This window comes from Siniperca chuatsi, linkage group LG3 (genome assembly GCF_020085105.1).
Source record: "Siniperca chuatsi isolate FFG_IHB_CAS linkage group LG3, ASM2008510v1, whole genome shotgun sequence".
NCBI classification, from domain to species: domain Eukaryota; kingdom Metazoa; phylum Chordata; class Actinopteri; order Centrarchiformes; family Sinipercidae; genus Siniperca; species Siniperca chuatsi.
Window position 1 is genome coordinate 27926736 of NC_058044.1, and position 13281 is coordinate 27940016.

General features: G+C 42.7%; 1 protein-coding gene across 1 annotated transcript in view; it reads right to left on the reverse strand.

The window, feature by feature from the left end:
• maml3 (mastermind-like transcriptional coactivator 3) overlaps positions 1-13281 on the reverse strand; it is a 108042-nt gene that overhangs the window by 45614 nt on the left and 49147 nt on the right. Inside the window, exons 2-3 of the mRNA XM_044189097.1 lie at positions 8877-9620; positions 6774-7721 (exon numbers count right to left, since the gene is read on the reverse strand). Of these exons, the coding sequence (XP_044045032.1) occupies positions 6774-7721; positions 8877-9620 (1692 nt within the window). The remainder of the gene's footprint in view (positions 1-6773; positions 7722-8876; positions 9621-13281) is intronic.

The window sequence follows — 13281 nt, forward strand, 5'->3', positions numbered from 1 at the left end:
TATCTTCTGCTCATGGGGATAGATGGAGGAAAGAGAGAGAGAAATTACTTGGTCTGGGGCTGTGCCGTCCCCAGTTCTTCGCTCTCTCTCTCTCACTCCCCTTGTGGATCCTTCCCTCCATTCCTCCCCATGTGGTTTGTAATAGAGCCAAACAGATATTGGATTTTTGAGGCAGATACAGATATCGATATTTGGGAGTTTATATAGTCTCATATCTGATAATCAGCTATTGTTCTTCTTCTTCTTTTTTTTGTAAATACATAACATAAAATCCCTTAATTTCCAAGTCCATTAAGTTTGCTTACATTAATTTTTCATAGATGAAAAATACATTTGTCAAAAACATAACAATAAACTTTAGACAGTAAACCTAAGTGGAAATTACATTAGTATCAGTAACAACTATATCCAACAAATACTACAAAAATATATTAAAGTTTTGATAAGAAAAATAAGATGCAGCCTATAAAACTGGAAAACAAGCCAGAACTATAATACAGAACTATAATAAACCTTAATTGAAGTAGTATGTGGTGCGGACAAACCTGTATTATGAAAATTAAAATAACCTGTCACCAATGACTACTTTATCTTTATTAATTTATCCTTCATGTAGTAGGACCGTCACTTCTTCGAAATATAAAGTACGAACTAATGAGAACTACATTTTTTGAATTTATTTGAATGCAACCCACGGAGCTTAATCCTAAACTACGCTGTAGAACTGAAGTTGTTCTGTGCATTTTTAAACGGCAGCAAGCGACTTTATCCGAGATTTGTCCGTTTCTGGTGTCAAATCCAAAATGCTTCCTCACATAGTATCACAATAGTCCTCAGCTGGTTTGGTGTCATGATTATCCCTTCAGCACAACTCGCTAGTTTCTGACATTTTGCGTTGACAAAGAGATAAACAATTAGCTCATTTACTGATATACTGGAAAACACCATGGATATCTATTATAAGAATTAATTTCAATAAACTAACAAAACAAATACCACTGTAAAATATGCGACATATATGAACTCGTCATTTTTCAGTGAAATAATATAGGCCTATTCTCAAAAAAGAAGGCAGCTTAGGCTGTGTTGCTGTGCTGATTTGCAGATAAATATTGAACTTAAAATAAACGAATAAAAATGAAGTATGTTCAGTGCACGTGAGACACCCTATGGGAAACTGGCTCTGTGTGTGTTTGTGTGTGTGTATATATGTGTGTGTTAAGTCTGCCACCCCTGAGACCTTGTGGAGGTCAGGGTTCTCAGTAGAAGAGGATGGTGAAAGGGATGAAAAGGAGGATGGAGGGGATGATGAGAGAGGCTTTACCTCTGGAAAGAGAGGGGTGGAGAAGGTAGAAAGCAGGACAGGGCTTTGTCAGAGAGTAGCATGCCTGTGGGTGTTTTTCAAAGCCTGTTTATTTGTTGAGTGTGTGTGTGTGTACATGTGTACATGTGTGTACACGTGAGGGGGCTGGTGTCGTGACTCACAGGGTCATTAGCTATGGCGTCGGCGCCTTCGTGCACTGCAATCGGTGTGTGACACCGTGATCTCCTACACGCACAAGCACACGCACGTACTCATTCACACATACACACAGTCAAACCTTCCGCTCCAATTTATCCGGATGACACCAGAAGTCCTCCTCTGAGCCCAACACCTGTCAATCCATTCTCATCCAATCATCACTCAGATAACCCCAGAGACCCGCCCCCGCGCTGCTAGCTTCACACAGCTGCACGCACACTTGTGCAACAAGCCACATCCGTCTCACAATCATTCTGTCTCACACACACACACGCGCGCAGTGAGCGACCGTATCATCCGTCACACGCAGACAATCACACATCTTCCACAGGCTCGTGCACGCGCCTTTGCTCCCCCACTTGCGGCTTCCACTGAGACATCCACCACTGTGGCGACGGTAACCGCGACAACGGGCATAAATTAGCGTCATGGCGATATGCAAAGAGAGGGAGCAACAATCAAAGCTTGACTAACGAGCTTTTGAGGAGCGAGGCTGAAGTTTACCCGAGCAGCTGCTAACTGGATTAGCCTACACACACACACACACACACACACAAACACACAAAAATAGAGCGAGGGAGAGAGGATGGAGCAGAGAGACAGTGATATTTAAGCACCACCTCTAAGACGACGACACACACACACACACACAGTCAAAGGTTAATGTACACATACTCTAATGCAGACAAAGAAAACAAATCTAAACACAGCTAGTATCACTTCACCCAAACGCAAACACCATTACCAAGGGTGTCTCAGAGTATATCAAGATATCAGCACACTCCACAACAAGAAATATACATACATACACCTTTAGTTAACCAGGTGAGCTTTGACAGTCATCAACAGCTTTAGCAGACATTGGTTGACCTGAATAGTCCAACCGAAGCTTTGCCTATGAACTGAACAACATAGACGCAATTACTGTTACAGAACAGAAAGTGGGAAATGATAAAGGGTGTTCTCTAATGACACAAAGAAACCAACAGGCTAACAGGTTTGCTAAAGCAGAAAGGAATTGTTATTGAAACATGAGATGCCCATGTACTAGCTGAAAGAACACATAAGAACAATAAGCAGTGGTGAAAGTGTTGCTAATACTGCCACTGGTTACTTAGGCAATATGCCAGCTTTGCAACAGGAACGCAGTTGAGTAATCTAAAAGCAATAATTATAACAAACACTGCTTACTATTTATCTTTTATTTGAAGGGTATGTCTGTTTAATACCTCATTTGGACCAAGCAATTAAAGATCCAATGCAGGGGAAAAAGGAGCATTACTATTTTCCTATTGCTTCATTTCAGCTTGTAACTGTAGCACCTCCTTGTTTATTGCATTTGGCATATGTTGTCATTATTTTTCAGGATTTCTCACCTTGACACACTGAAGAGTTTTGCAGCTTTTCGTCCAATGTGCCTATAATTTGGGCACAGATGGTTTGAAAACTCTAATATGAAACAGCTGATTGCCAAGACCTCTTTTAAGGCTGACAAATATTGCTAATTGCATTCAATATAATACGACCCACCTCTATAATACCCCTTTTACAGTGGTCTTCAGTGAAAGGGTACAATCAGCAGTCACTCCCGGGTCAAATGTCACGGGTATTTATTGGCTCCAATTGTAGATGTTTATGTAGTATTAGCATGCTAGGCCAACAGTCAACACAGTAAACCAGAGGCAGGCTGGCAAGAAAAAGCGGTCCCAACGTCTTTGTCGAACAAATCATTCATTTAAAATAAAATAAAAATAAACACAATCTGTTTGTTTCTATTGTTTGTGTTAAGCTAATATGTAAAATGAAACAAATTTTCAAGGTTGTCCCTCCCCATGTTTGTGTGTACAGAAAGCAAAATTTCAAAGTTGTCTGACTCCGCATTTGAAATTTCCAGATGACCAGCAATTTAGTTGTATTCAATCAGTAAGACCACATTAGAGCGCAAAACATATCTATGCTTCAAATACTTTTAAACTCCATTGTTTAGTGGCACTGGCTGGTCGTCACACATACCCGTCTCCATAGAGGTCTCTGTAAAGACTTCCTCAAAACTGTCCCTGTCTGACTCAGGTTCATCTGTTTGTTAAAAATGCATAAAACAGACATCATTTGGACTGTCTGACATGAGCATCAAATATTGTTGTATTCATTAAATTCATGATGAAGCACAGTCCAACCTTGACATAGGCAGATACATATGTGCTGTATTATGCAACACACCTGCCATTCATTCTATTTCTTGTAATGCAACAAGAAATTTACTTGAATGAAGTAGTCCAACATATGAATGATGTATTGTGCTCTAATTTACTTCACAGTCACACAATAACATTCAATAGTGCACTTCTAATTGGATCTGTGCTGGTTCCTGCTCCCTCCTCCTCCATCCTTTCCCTTTCTTGTTCAGAGCCTTGTTCACCTGTAGAGTAAGCATTTAACAAATCATTTTTATTGCTGTGCTGGCTATCAAATATTATATGCCTTATAGGCTATACGGCGAAAAAGAATTGATGAGTAGTTTAGAAGAACATGATCAAATTTACATGTTTATTATACCCATTTACAGTCGAAGTTGATGACCATTTTTTAAAACACTTTAGAGAAATTTAGCATAAACTGTTATGCACTGAGTCTGACTAGTGAAACCATTTAACTAGTTCATGGCACATAGCATGTAAGCATGACAAAGCACCTGCTCCCTGCTTGCTCCTCTTTGAGGTTTTTGACTCTTTAACGCTAAAACAACAACGTTATTTTGCGGCGTCAGTCAGCAAAGCCTTTTTCTTTTTTGCCGTACCTTCTCTGCACCCCTGGCTGCGGGTTTTCTCTTTCCACCCACGTTTTGGCAACGAGTGCTACATACATTTAACGAATGCTAGATACTAACTGTCCGAGTGCTAGACACTTTTAGTTTCAGTTGTGATGGCAACTGCTACCTGCTATTACAGACTGCACCAGCCGCGTCGCTGCAGCTAAGATGACTTATTGAATATCTGTATATACAGTAGGCTATACAGTATAATGCCGGATTTGGGAAAAAAAGACCAGCCCTCAAGACCGGCCCACCGGGAAAATTCCCAAACTTCCCGATGGCCAGTCCACGCCTGCCGTAAACACACCTGTCACTGCCCAGCACAGTGCTGTTAACCAGAAGCACCGCAGCTACACCTTATTTTTATACAGTCTATATGGGCTACACACAGCAACCATCGTAACATTGTCACTAGCCTCCATGCTGCTTTCTACTGTTTACTAATCCTGTTTTCTGGCAACACACTTTTTGACACATCAGAAAAAAAACAGAAAAGGTAAACTCATCTACTGCCAGTGTGAAAAGAGTCAATTGCCTATTTTTCCCGCAACTTGACAAAGCCTTTCCAGAACCACAGAAGACAATATAAAAACTGTTTTCATAGTAGTAGAATGTGAAGAATGGGTGGAGCGTTGCCACTAGTTGTCCACATCCTGTAAATGTTGATGTAAAGCTCATCGGCACCCAATAAATAATAAATGATCAATATTACAAAATAAAAAAAAGATTAAAAAAACGTGCACTGTAATTTCTGTTATATGTTTTATAGTGGACTTGCTAATGTTATTTGAGACCTGTGTGACTATTCACTAAAATATTAGAAATATTTCAGACTCTGCATTCCCATTCTGCATTGCTCACTTGTTTCTCTCTTTCCAGGCCCTTGACTTTCTTTTTAATATGCCACATCCTCACTCAACAATAAATCTCTCTCTTTCTGCATTGCCTTTCTCCTTTAAGTCGTTCTTTTTCTTCTCTGCACATCCCTCTCCTCTCTCTTCCCGGTCTCCAATTCTCTTCTGTTCACTCAAATAAATCTCTCCACCCCCACCCCCTTCTACCCACCCCCAAATCTATGAAACACACACAAACATGCATGTGCACTGACTCGCACTCACTCACTTACGCACACAAACACACAGCCCTCCAGGCAGCAGCCACAAAGGCCCCATATTAATAAATCTGCTCCTTTATTGGTGCTGAGTGTCTCTGGCAGAGGGAGAAAGAGAGGGAGGAGAGGGGGAGGAAAGAGGAGGAGCAGGACAGAAGACGCAGAGATCACCAAAGGGGAGGAGGAGGAGGAGGTGACTGACTGACTGTAGCCATATCATGAACACAAGGGAGGCAGAGTGAGAGAGACAGAGAGATAAAGGGAGAAGGACAACATCATCAACAAGCATGCACACACCAGCACACACACTTACAATACAACAATACAATGGCCCTGAGATAAAGAGCGACACCATGAGAAGAACCATACAAGTGTGAGGTTTCACTTGTGTAGGTGTTTATTTGTTAAGGTGTAGTCCACCCACACTTCCTTAACGTCCTCCGTCCGGTGGATTGTTAAGGACACCTAACACCTGGCTGAACCACTGGAGCGTTCAGAGTGGGCTGTGCTGGTTGCCGGGCTCGGGAAACAAACTGCCCGAGGTGGGCTTTCTGTAATGACAGCAGCTAGCTTGGTTTAGCGGTCCAATCTCAGCCATCAGTCAGCTGTGACAGATTGGGGATATGAGCTAAGGAGCTGTTTAGCTTTGGTGTTTGGCGTGGTGTGTGAGTGCATGCGCTTGTGTGTCTGGGGAAGGAGGAGTGGGGGGGAGTGGGACTATCAGTGCCGCTAGTGTTGCAGAGGCATCAATACACTCTCGACAGGCCATTTTCCTATGCCTATTCCCAGCCCTAGCTTGTTGCTGGGGCAACTACCGCCATTTTACCTTCCCTGACTGCACCTCCAGAAGGTTTTATAAAACAGCAATCCATTTTCTGTAATCTGCCCCGGTCAACTGTTTAATAACCGTAGCTCTTTTTTTTTTATTTCTGAATCCTTGCCATTGGGCATTCTATGTGTAAAAATGGAGTCCAACTTATCTGTATATTTCATAGGAAACCTCCAGTGAACAGAAACGTTTGATTTAGCTCCTCAAGGATTGACAAGCAAAAACTGTAGGGTGTTTTGTTTTCTTCCCAAGGTCATGGTTTGAGTGTCCTAAAACACCATGACCCTAAAACATGGCACTCATCTCCAAAGTCTGCTTTCTGTTTTCATTTGAAGAATGACTCTGGAATCAGAGCCATAGACAAACTTCAGTTGAGGGAAATCTTCCTCCTGGATCCACAGTATTGACTACACCTGAACTGCAGCATTGCTATGCAAACAACTTTGCCAAGCAACATTTATTAAAAACGGTAATGGAGAGCATCAAACAGTTCCCTTACCTGTCCATGAGGCTGCATGGCGCTGTAGGGCATGTTCTGGTTCAACACTTTCTGCTTCATCAGCAACATCCTCTTCTGCTCCTCACTCAGGTGGGCTGTCTGTCCCGGGATTGGCCCCTGGGTCTGCCCTGGCCCCGCGCCCTGGCCACCACCTCCCCCACCACCCATGTAGGGAGGCATCATGGGATTCTTGACCTGATTGTTCCCTCCCATGGGTGGAGTCATCCTCTGGCCTATGTGATCAACCCCGCTGCCGCTGAAGTGGCTCAGCGGTTTGGTGTTGTTATAGGACAACATGGCTGCTGTTTGCTGCTGCTGTTGCTGCTGTTGTTTGGACAGGGTGTTCTGGTTGATGCTGTTTGGCTGTTGCTGGCCCATCATGCCCATGTGGTTGTGAGGGAGGTAGTTATTCATGGGGGCTTTGGGCCCATTGTTGGGGGCCATCCCAGCCACTAGAGGGCCCTGTGGTGCATTAAAGGCTTGCGGTGGGTACATCATGGGGCTGTTGGGTTTGTCTTGGTTAAAGGGACCAGAGTTATAGGGACTGGTTGGAGCGCCTGCAGGGGACCAGTTGGCTGCTTGTTGCTGCTGCTGCTGCTTCTGCTGCAGCAGTTTAGCACGTTGCTGAGCCATTGCTTTTAGCTGCTCTGCTGGAGAAAGTTCAGGCGTCACTGGCCCTACAGGCTGACCTCCAGGGGCAACCCCAGCTGCTCCGGGTCCTGTGCCCGCCTGACTGACCCCTGGGCCTGGGTTCATCATGTATCCATTCCCAGGCCTAGAGACTGCTTGTGTCTGAGCCTGGGTTGGGGTCTGAGGCGAGCGAGCCACACAGTTATGCAATGGGGAACCTGATGCCATGGCAACGGCTGGAGACTGCTGCAAAGGTTGCTGAGGAGGAGTTCCATTGGCAGTGGTGGCAAACTGAGGGCCTGACGATGATGGTCGGACCTGAGGAGAGCAGTCCAAACACAAAAAATCCAGTGAGACTCATTAACTCTTAAATGAATAGTTCAACACAATACCGGTAGGTGATTAGCTTAGCTTAGAATAAAGACTGGAAACAGGGGGAACAGCTTGCCTGGCTCTCTCCAAAGTTCAACAATAGGCCTATCAACACCTCTAAAGCCTTCTAATTAACACATTGTCTCTTGTTTGTTTAATCTGTACACAAACAGCAAAATACAAATGACAATTTGTGGTTTTAGGGGGGGTTACTAGAAGGTTTGGTACCAACTTGCCTGTACAGAGACTTATACTAAAGCCTGTGCTCACTGGCCATATCTGGTAACCAGCGACGCAGCCGGAGACACCGCACAGAAGCACTGGATGGATGGATGGATAAACTGTTGTTTGTCAAGAAATATTCACAGCACAGGCTCTCCCTTAACTCACAACTTTTACATTTTTGTTTGTGTTCATATTAAAAAAAAGATTTTATTACTTATTGCAGAGCCATATACATTTATTAAATTAAACAGTTCATATATATATATATATATATATATATATATATACATAAATAAAAGAGTATCTAGATATTTTTTCTGTTTAGTGACCTGGTTGGAGTATTTAAGAACTGGTGAGTGATACTGGTTCACAAAAGTATCAATCTGATTTTCCATTTAGAATAAAAGACCATGACACTTAACCATTACAGAAATATATCGCTAAGTAAAGCCCTTGCAATGTCCACAAAAATCTGTTCATAACTTTAGAGATTTTTTTGTCGTGTTTGAAGCCATCTGTCCCAGACCAAAATACCTCACAGCTATCTTATAAAACTTTATATAATAATAATTATTATTATTATAATAACTTTGATTTACATAGCGCCTTTCAAGGGACCCAAGGACGCTTTACACAAAAAGGGGGAGATGTTGTTAAAGACCATAGGCCACAGTGTGCAAGTCTTTCATGTAAACAGGCATTTAAATTGGTACTCCACGTGAGTTACATGTTAACAAATGTACTGTAATTCTGCCTTTAGAGAAATATCAATATGTGACTGAATAACGTAAGCTGGTCACAATTTAGGGCAGAGATTTAGAGGAGGGTTTAAACACCCCTGCCATAGGTCATCAGGTTGACCCTCTCAGCACTGACCTGTGGTGAGCCCATAGGAACCTGTGGGCCTCCTTGTGGAGGCTGAGGAGGAGGAGGCAGGGCTGCTGCTGACGTCACCCCCGCTCCAGGTGCTGTCGTATTTCCAGCTGCTTCCTGTGGGCCTGGTGTCTGATTGTTTGCCGGCCTGCCAAACTCTGCCTCTTTCTTGTCCTCAAAGTCCTCATTGAAGAGGTCGTGCATATCGTCCTCTGGCACAGTGTTGGCCAGCTCGTCGATCAGCTCCTGCCACTCTTGGTCATTGAGGTTGATGTCAGAGAACAGTTTGTTCTGATTGGACAGAGACTGGGGATCAGAGGACTCCATCCCACCTCCGTCATCCAGTGGCTCCTGTTTCAGGTCTTTGAGGAGGCTGAAGCTGTCCTCCAGGTCCAGCGAGCCATTCAACTTCATGTCCGGGAGATGGCTGCCACCATTCTTCGCCAGCTCATCTGATGATTGGCCTACGTGGTTGCCATTGCTGTTTATAGTGTTGTTTCCGGTAGAAGTGTTGGGCCCGCCAAGTATGGGCTTAATGTCAATTTGGTGATGCAGTGGAGAGATGGGTGGTACATTGTTGTTATTGTTGTTGTTAGGGAGACCTGTTAGTGAGTCCAAACCACCGGAGCCCTCCTTCCGCACCCGTTTGGTAGTCGGTGAGTAGTTGCCTCCATCACAGATGCCATTTTGTTCTCCATTGAGGGGCGACCGTGCACTGTCCAGTTTCCTCTTTACAGTCTCCTGGAGCTGTAACAGGCAAAGGAAAATGGATTAGGGCTGAAGAAGCACCAGAGATGGGACATGCTAGGAATGTGAAAACTTTTCTGTGATCTTCAGGGTGCTAACAATGAAAACAACATGAGATTGTTGAGAATCAATAAGGCAACAGACTGCTTGCTCTCTACACACTTCAAGAACTGTCATGAGAATGTAAGAGGTGTGCTGAAAATCAAAATATCACCAGGACAAATCAATCAGGCTTTCAGAACAGATTCAATCTCGCTGAAATAATGATCACATAATAATGAGTTCTGACACAGAGCACATATGCATGTGTGCAGAAGTTTTCTTAAGCATAAAGTAAAACATGGGGCAAAGCAATGAGAAGACTAGCAGCAATCTCCATGAGCAATCTCAGCAGGCTCGACTCGAGGTTTTCTGAGGAGGGAAGGAAAGATCAAAAGAACAGCGCGTTCCATCTGTAGTATTCTCCCCATCATTAGCATCAGCCAATGGCCACATCCCATTCTTAGCCATACTGTAAGCAGCCTCTGCACAGTCTGCTTAACTTAAGAGTCTCACTGCCTCTGTCATGGCACAGACGAGATAACGACAGGGTGCTAACAAATGCTGGCTGGCAGTTAAGGTAATCACTATCATAGACCTGGGTTGGAGAGGAGAGGAGGTATGGGGGGACAGCAAACAGAAACTGAGATATACAAGAGAGAAGTGAGACAAAGGGCAGAAAACGGGGGAAAGGAGTAGAGTTAGACCATGCCAAAATGAGAAATTTAAAATCATCTCCATTTTGGCTTTTTATCTATGCTAGCAGGTGTTTTCCATCACGAAAAAAATGTGTTTTTCAAAAACAGTCATACACTGGATACATTTGAAAACAGCAATCTTGCCCTGTAGTGCTGACATGAAAACTGTAAAGCTAGGACCCTGCTGACAATTATACGGTAATTCTGTTCGGTTGATGATACAGGGCTTACAGTTCAGTGGAGTAATGAAAATATATAAAAAGATTATTTTTTAACAAGCAGACAAAAAAACAGATTTTGTAATGTGCTACTCCGTGCCCTAACTATCTGCTGGTGTGCTGTTATGGTGTCAAAGTGTAATTTACACTCAGGACATTATTCCTTTTAAACATCAGCTAGTCAACACAAGACATTACCAGCATTAAAGAGGACATTTCCCAAAATCTGAGCGAGGCAATGAGGCAACCTCTGGGTGCATTACAATCTCCCTGTGAATCTTTTTTTCAGGAGAACAGAGAAAGACGGTGATTTCATGTCAAAAGAAGGCACACTGTAGTCTTTTCCCCCGCGAGGATAGCAAGGAAGTTGACAGCAATGTGGACTCAGGTAAAAAATTGGAATTGTCAACAACTAAACTGTGATGAAAAAAGGGGGAAAGTGCATATAAATTGAGGTTTCTGTGTAATTTATATGCAATTTAATAAACTCTCAATCTCAATTTTATTCTTAAATCCTGTTAATTTCAAACCCTAATGAAGTTGGCAGAGAAATAGTAGATGCTATTAAAATGACGGATGGGAAGCAGGGATCTCATTTATGAAGGGTTCCCTGGGTGCAAATTTTGTGCTCCAACCCAAATCCAAGAGAAAGTTTAGAATTTATACAAAAAAAGATGATCTTTGTGTTCAAATCAGTGCCACATGTTTGCATTTAACTCCACTGTACAAAGAATGGATGGTATACTTACAGTATTTACATCTTTAAATGTTTTAAAATGCAGCTGACTTTCTAAAGGAAGTGAAATTAAATAAAATTGTTCTTATAGCAAAAATCTAGAATAACTGAAACAAAGAGCATGTAATGAAAATGTAAATGTACAAAAAATGAATACATGGGATAATATACTGGAAAAATACATTTCATTAATACTATTTGACTGAACCCTTCTTGTACTGAAACCTCCCTCCCTCTCAGTCAGTTTACACACACACACACACACACTTTCACAAACGCATACAAATGCATAGCCCCACAAATGCACACTGATTGGTAGGCAGTTTGCAAGTTATATACAGTACGTGTATCCTGCAGATCTACATTTCAAACTGTCTTCTGTGAAAAAAGGAGCTGAGAAGCAGTAAAATATTTTAAAATCCACACTCTCAGCGGTCACATGTGAAAGAGTCAAACACACACACACACAACGGAAACACCACTGATACATGTATGTGTGCAAACGCACACTTAGCTCTTTGTTATTCAGATGGAACAACAGACAAAATATATTCAGATTGTATTCTGACCCCGAGGTGGACCCACTCAAGCTGGCAGACGTACGTATACACACACACACACACACACACACACACACACACACACCACATCACCAAAAACACATAAATCATCCTTTTTTGACTTTCTTGCCCTACTGAATGTGTGTGTATGTGTGGGGTGGGGCTGTCAGGTTGGCTTCACCCTCTGTTCTCCACTATGACTGACAGCCAGCCTAATTATCTTTATGGCATGATAAACACTATTAGTATTGACAGCCAAAACTACAGTGTGTGTGTTGGTGTGTGACTTGAACTTTTATGCTGGTGTAGCCATTAGAGGAACAACTGAGAAAAACACACATCTCCACTGTCACGACACAGCTTCATCAACTCTGTGTGTTTGTGTGTGTGGTCCTGCAATCAATGGGTTTAAAAAAATGTAGGTCTCCTGTATGCTATGGGTTTGCTTTTGTGTGTGTAGGGGGTTTGTGTGCTTGTGCATGTGTGTGTGTTACAGGCTTTCCCTAAATGCCAGTGACTCATGTTGATAATAACAGACTCGCCTTTCAAAGCCCACCTATAAAAACTCCCATAATTATCCAGGTGGTGTGAACTATAGCACCCTCCCACAGACGCATACATGTGCGCACACACACACACACACATACGCATACACACGCATACACACGCGTGCACACAGAGAGCGAGAGAGAGGGGCTTTGTATACACACCCACCTATAAAAAAATCATTACCAGTTTAACCTTCTTGATAAAATCCTGAACATAGAGACAGAAACAAAGAAATAGAAAAATACACCCAGACAGAAAACGAAAGATGGACTGTGGTTCTGTCTGCTCAGTACTGTATGAGTCAGCATGCCAGAGCCTGAGGGAACGTGACAGGATGAATGACAAAACTGTGAGCTAGTACAAAATACTTTATATTAACTGTAGTTAATGAATCATTTGTTTCTTTTAGCACAATTGGCAACCTAATTACACCTCTGAACCTGTCATGCAGTGCGAACAGAAACAATATTTTCGTTTATTTGACAATCATGGCAATAAAATACCTGAACTGAGAGAAATAAGTGTCTGAGAGAAAGAATCAGAGCCAGGCGAAGAGAGAAGACAATGTCGAGAGTCAGAGACAAAGAATTTTGAAGTAGTTTATAATCAAGCTGGAGTGCTAGCGAAAGCAGAGGGAAAAGAGCATCGGAGTAAAAAGGACGAGAGGATGTAAGAGGGCAAAGAGAGAGAAAAAGGAAGAGAGCGCTATTTGTTTCCCCTCCTGCGTCTCTCTCTGTATTCTTTGACATAAACACCTGCTGACTGCTCCTCTGTCGGCTCCCAGAGCAGACAGAGAGAGAGAGAGAGAATGACAAAGATACAGAGAGACAAAGGTAAGAGAGACACACACACACACACACA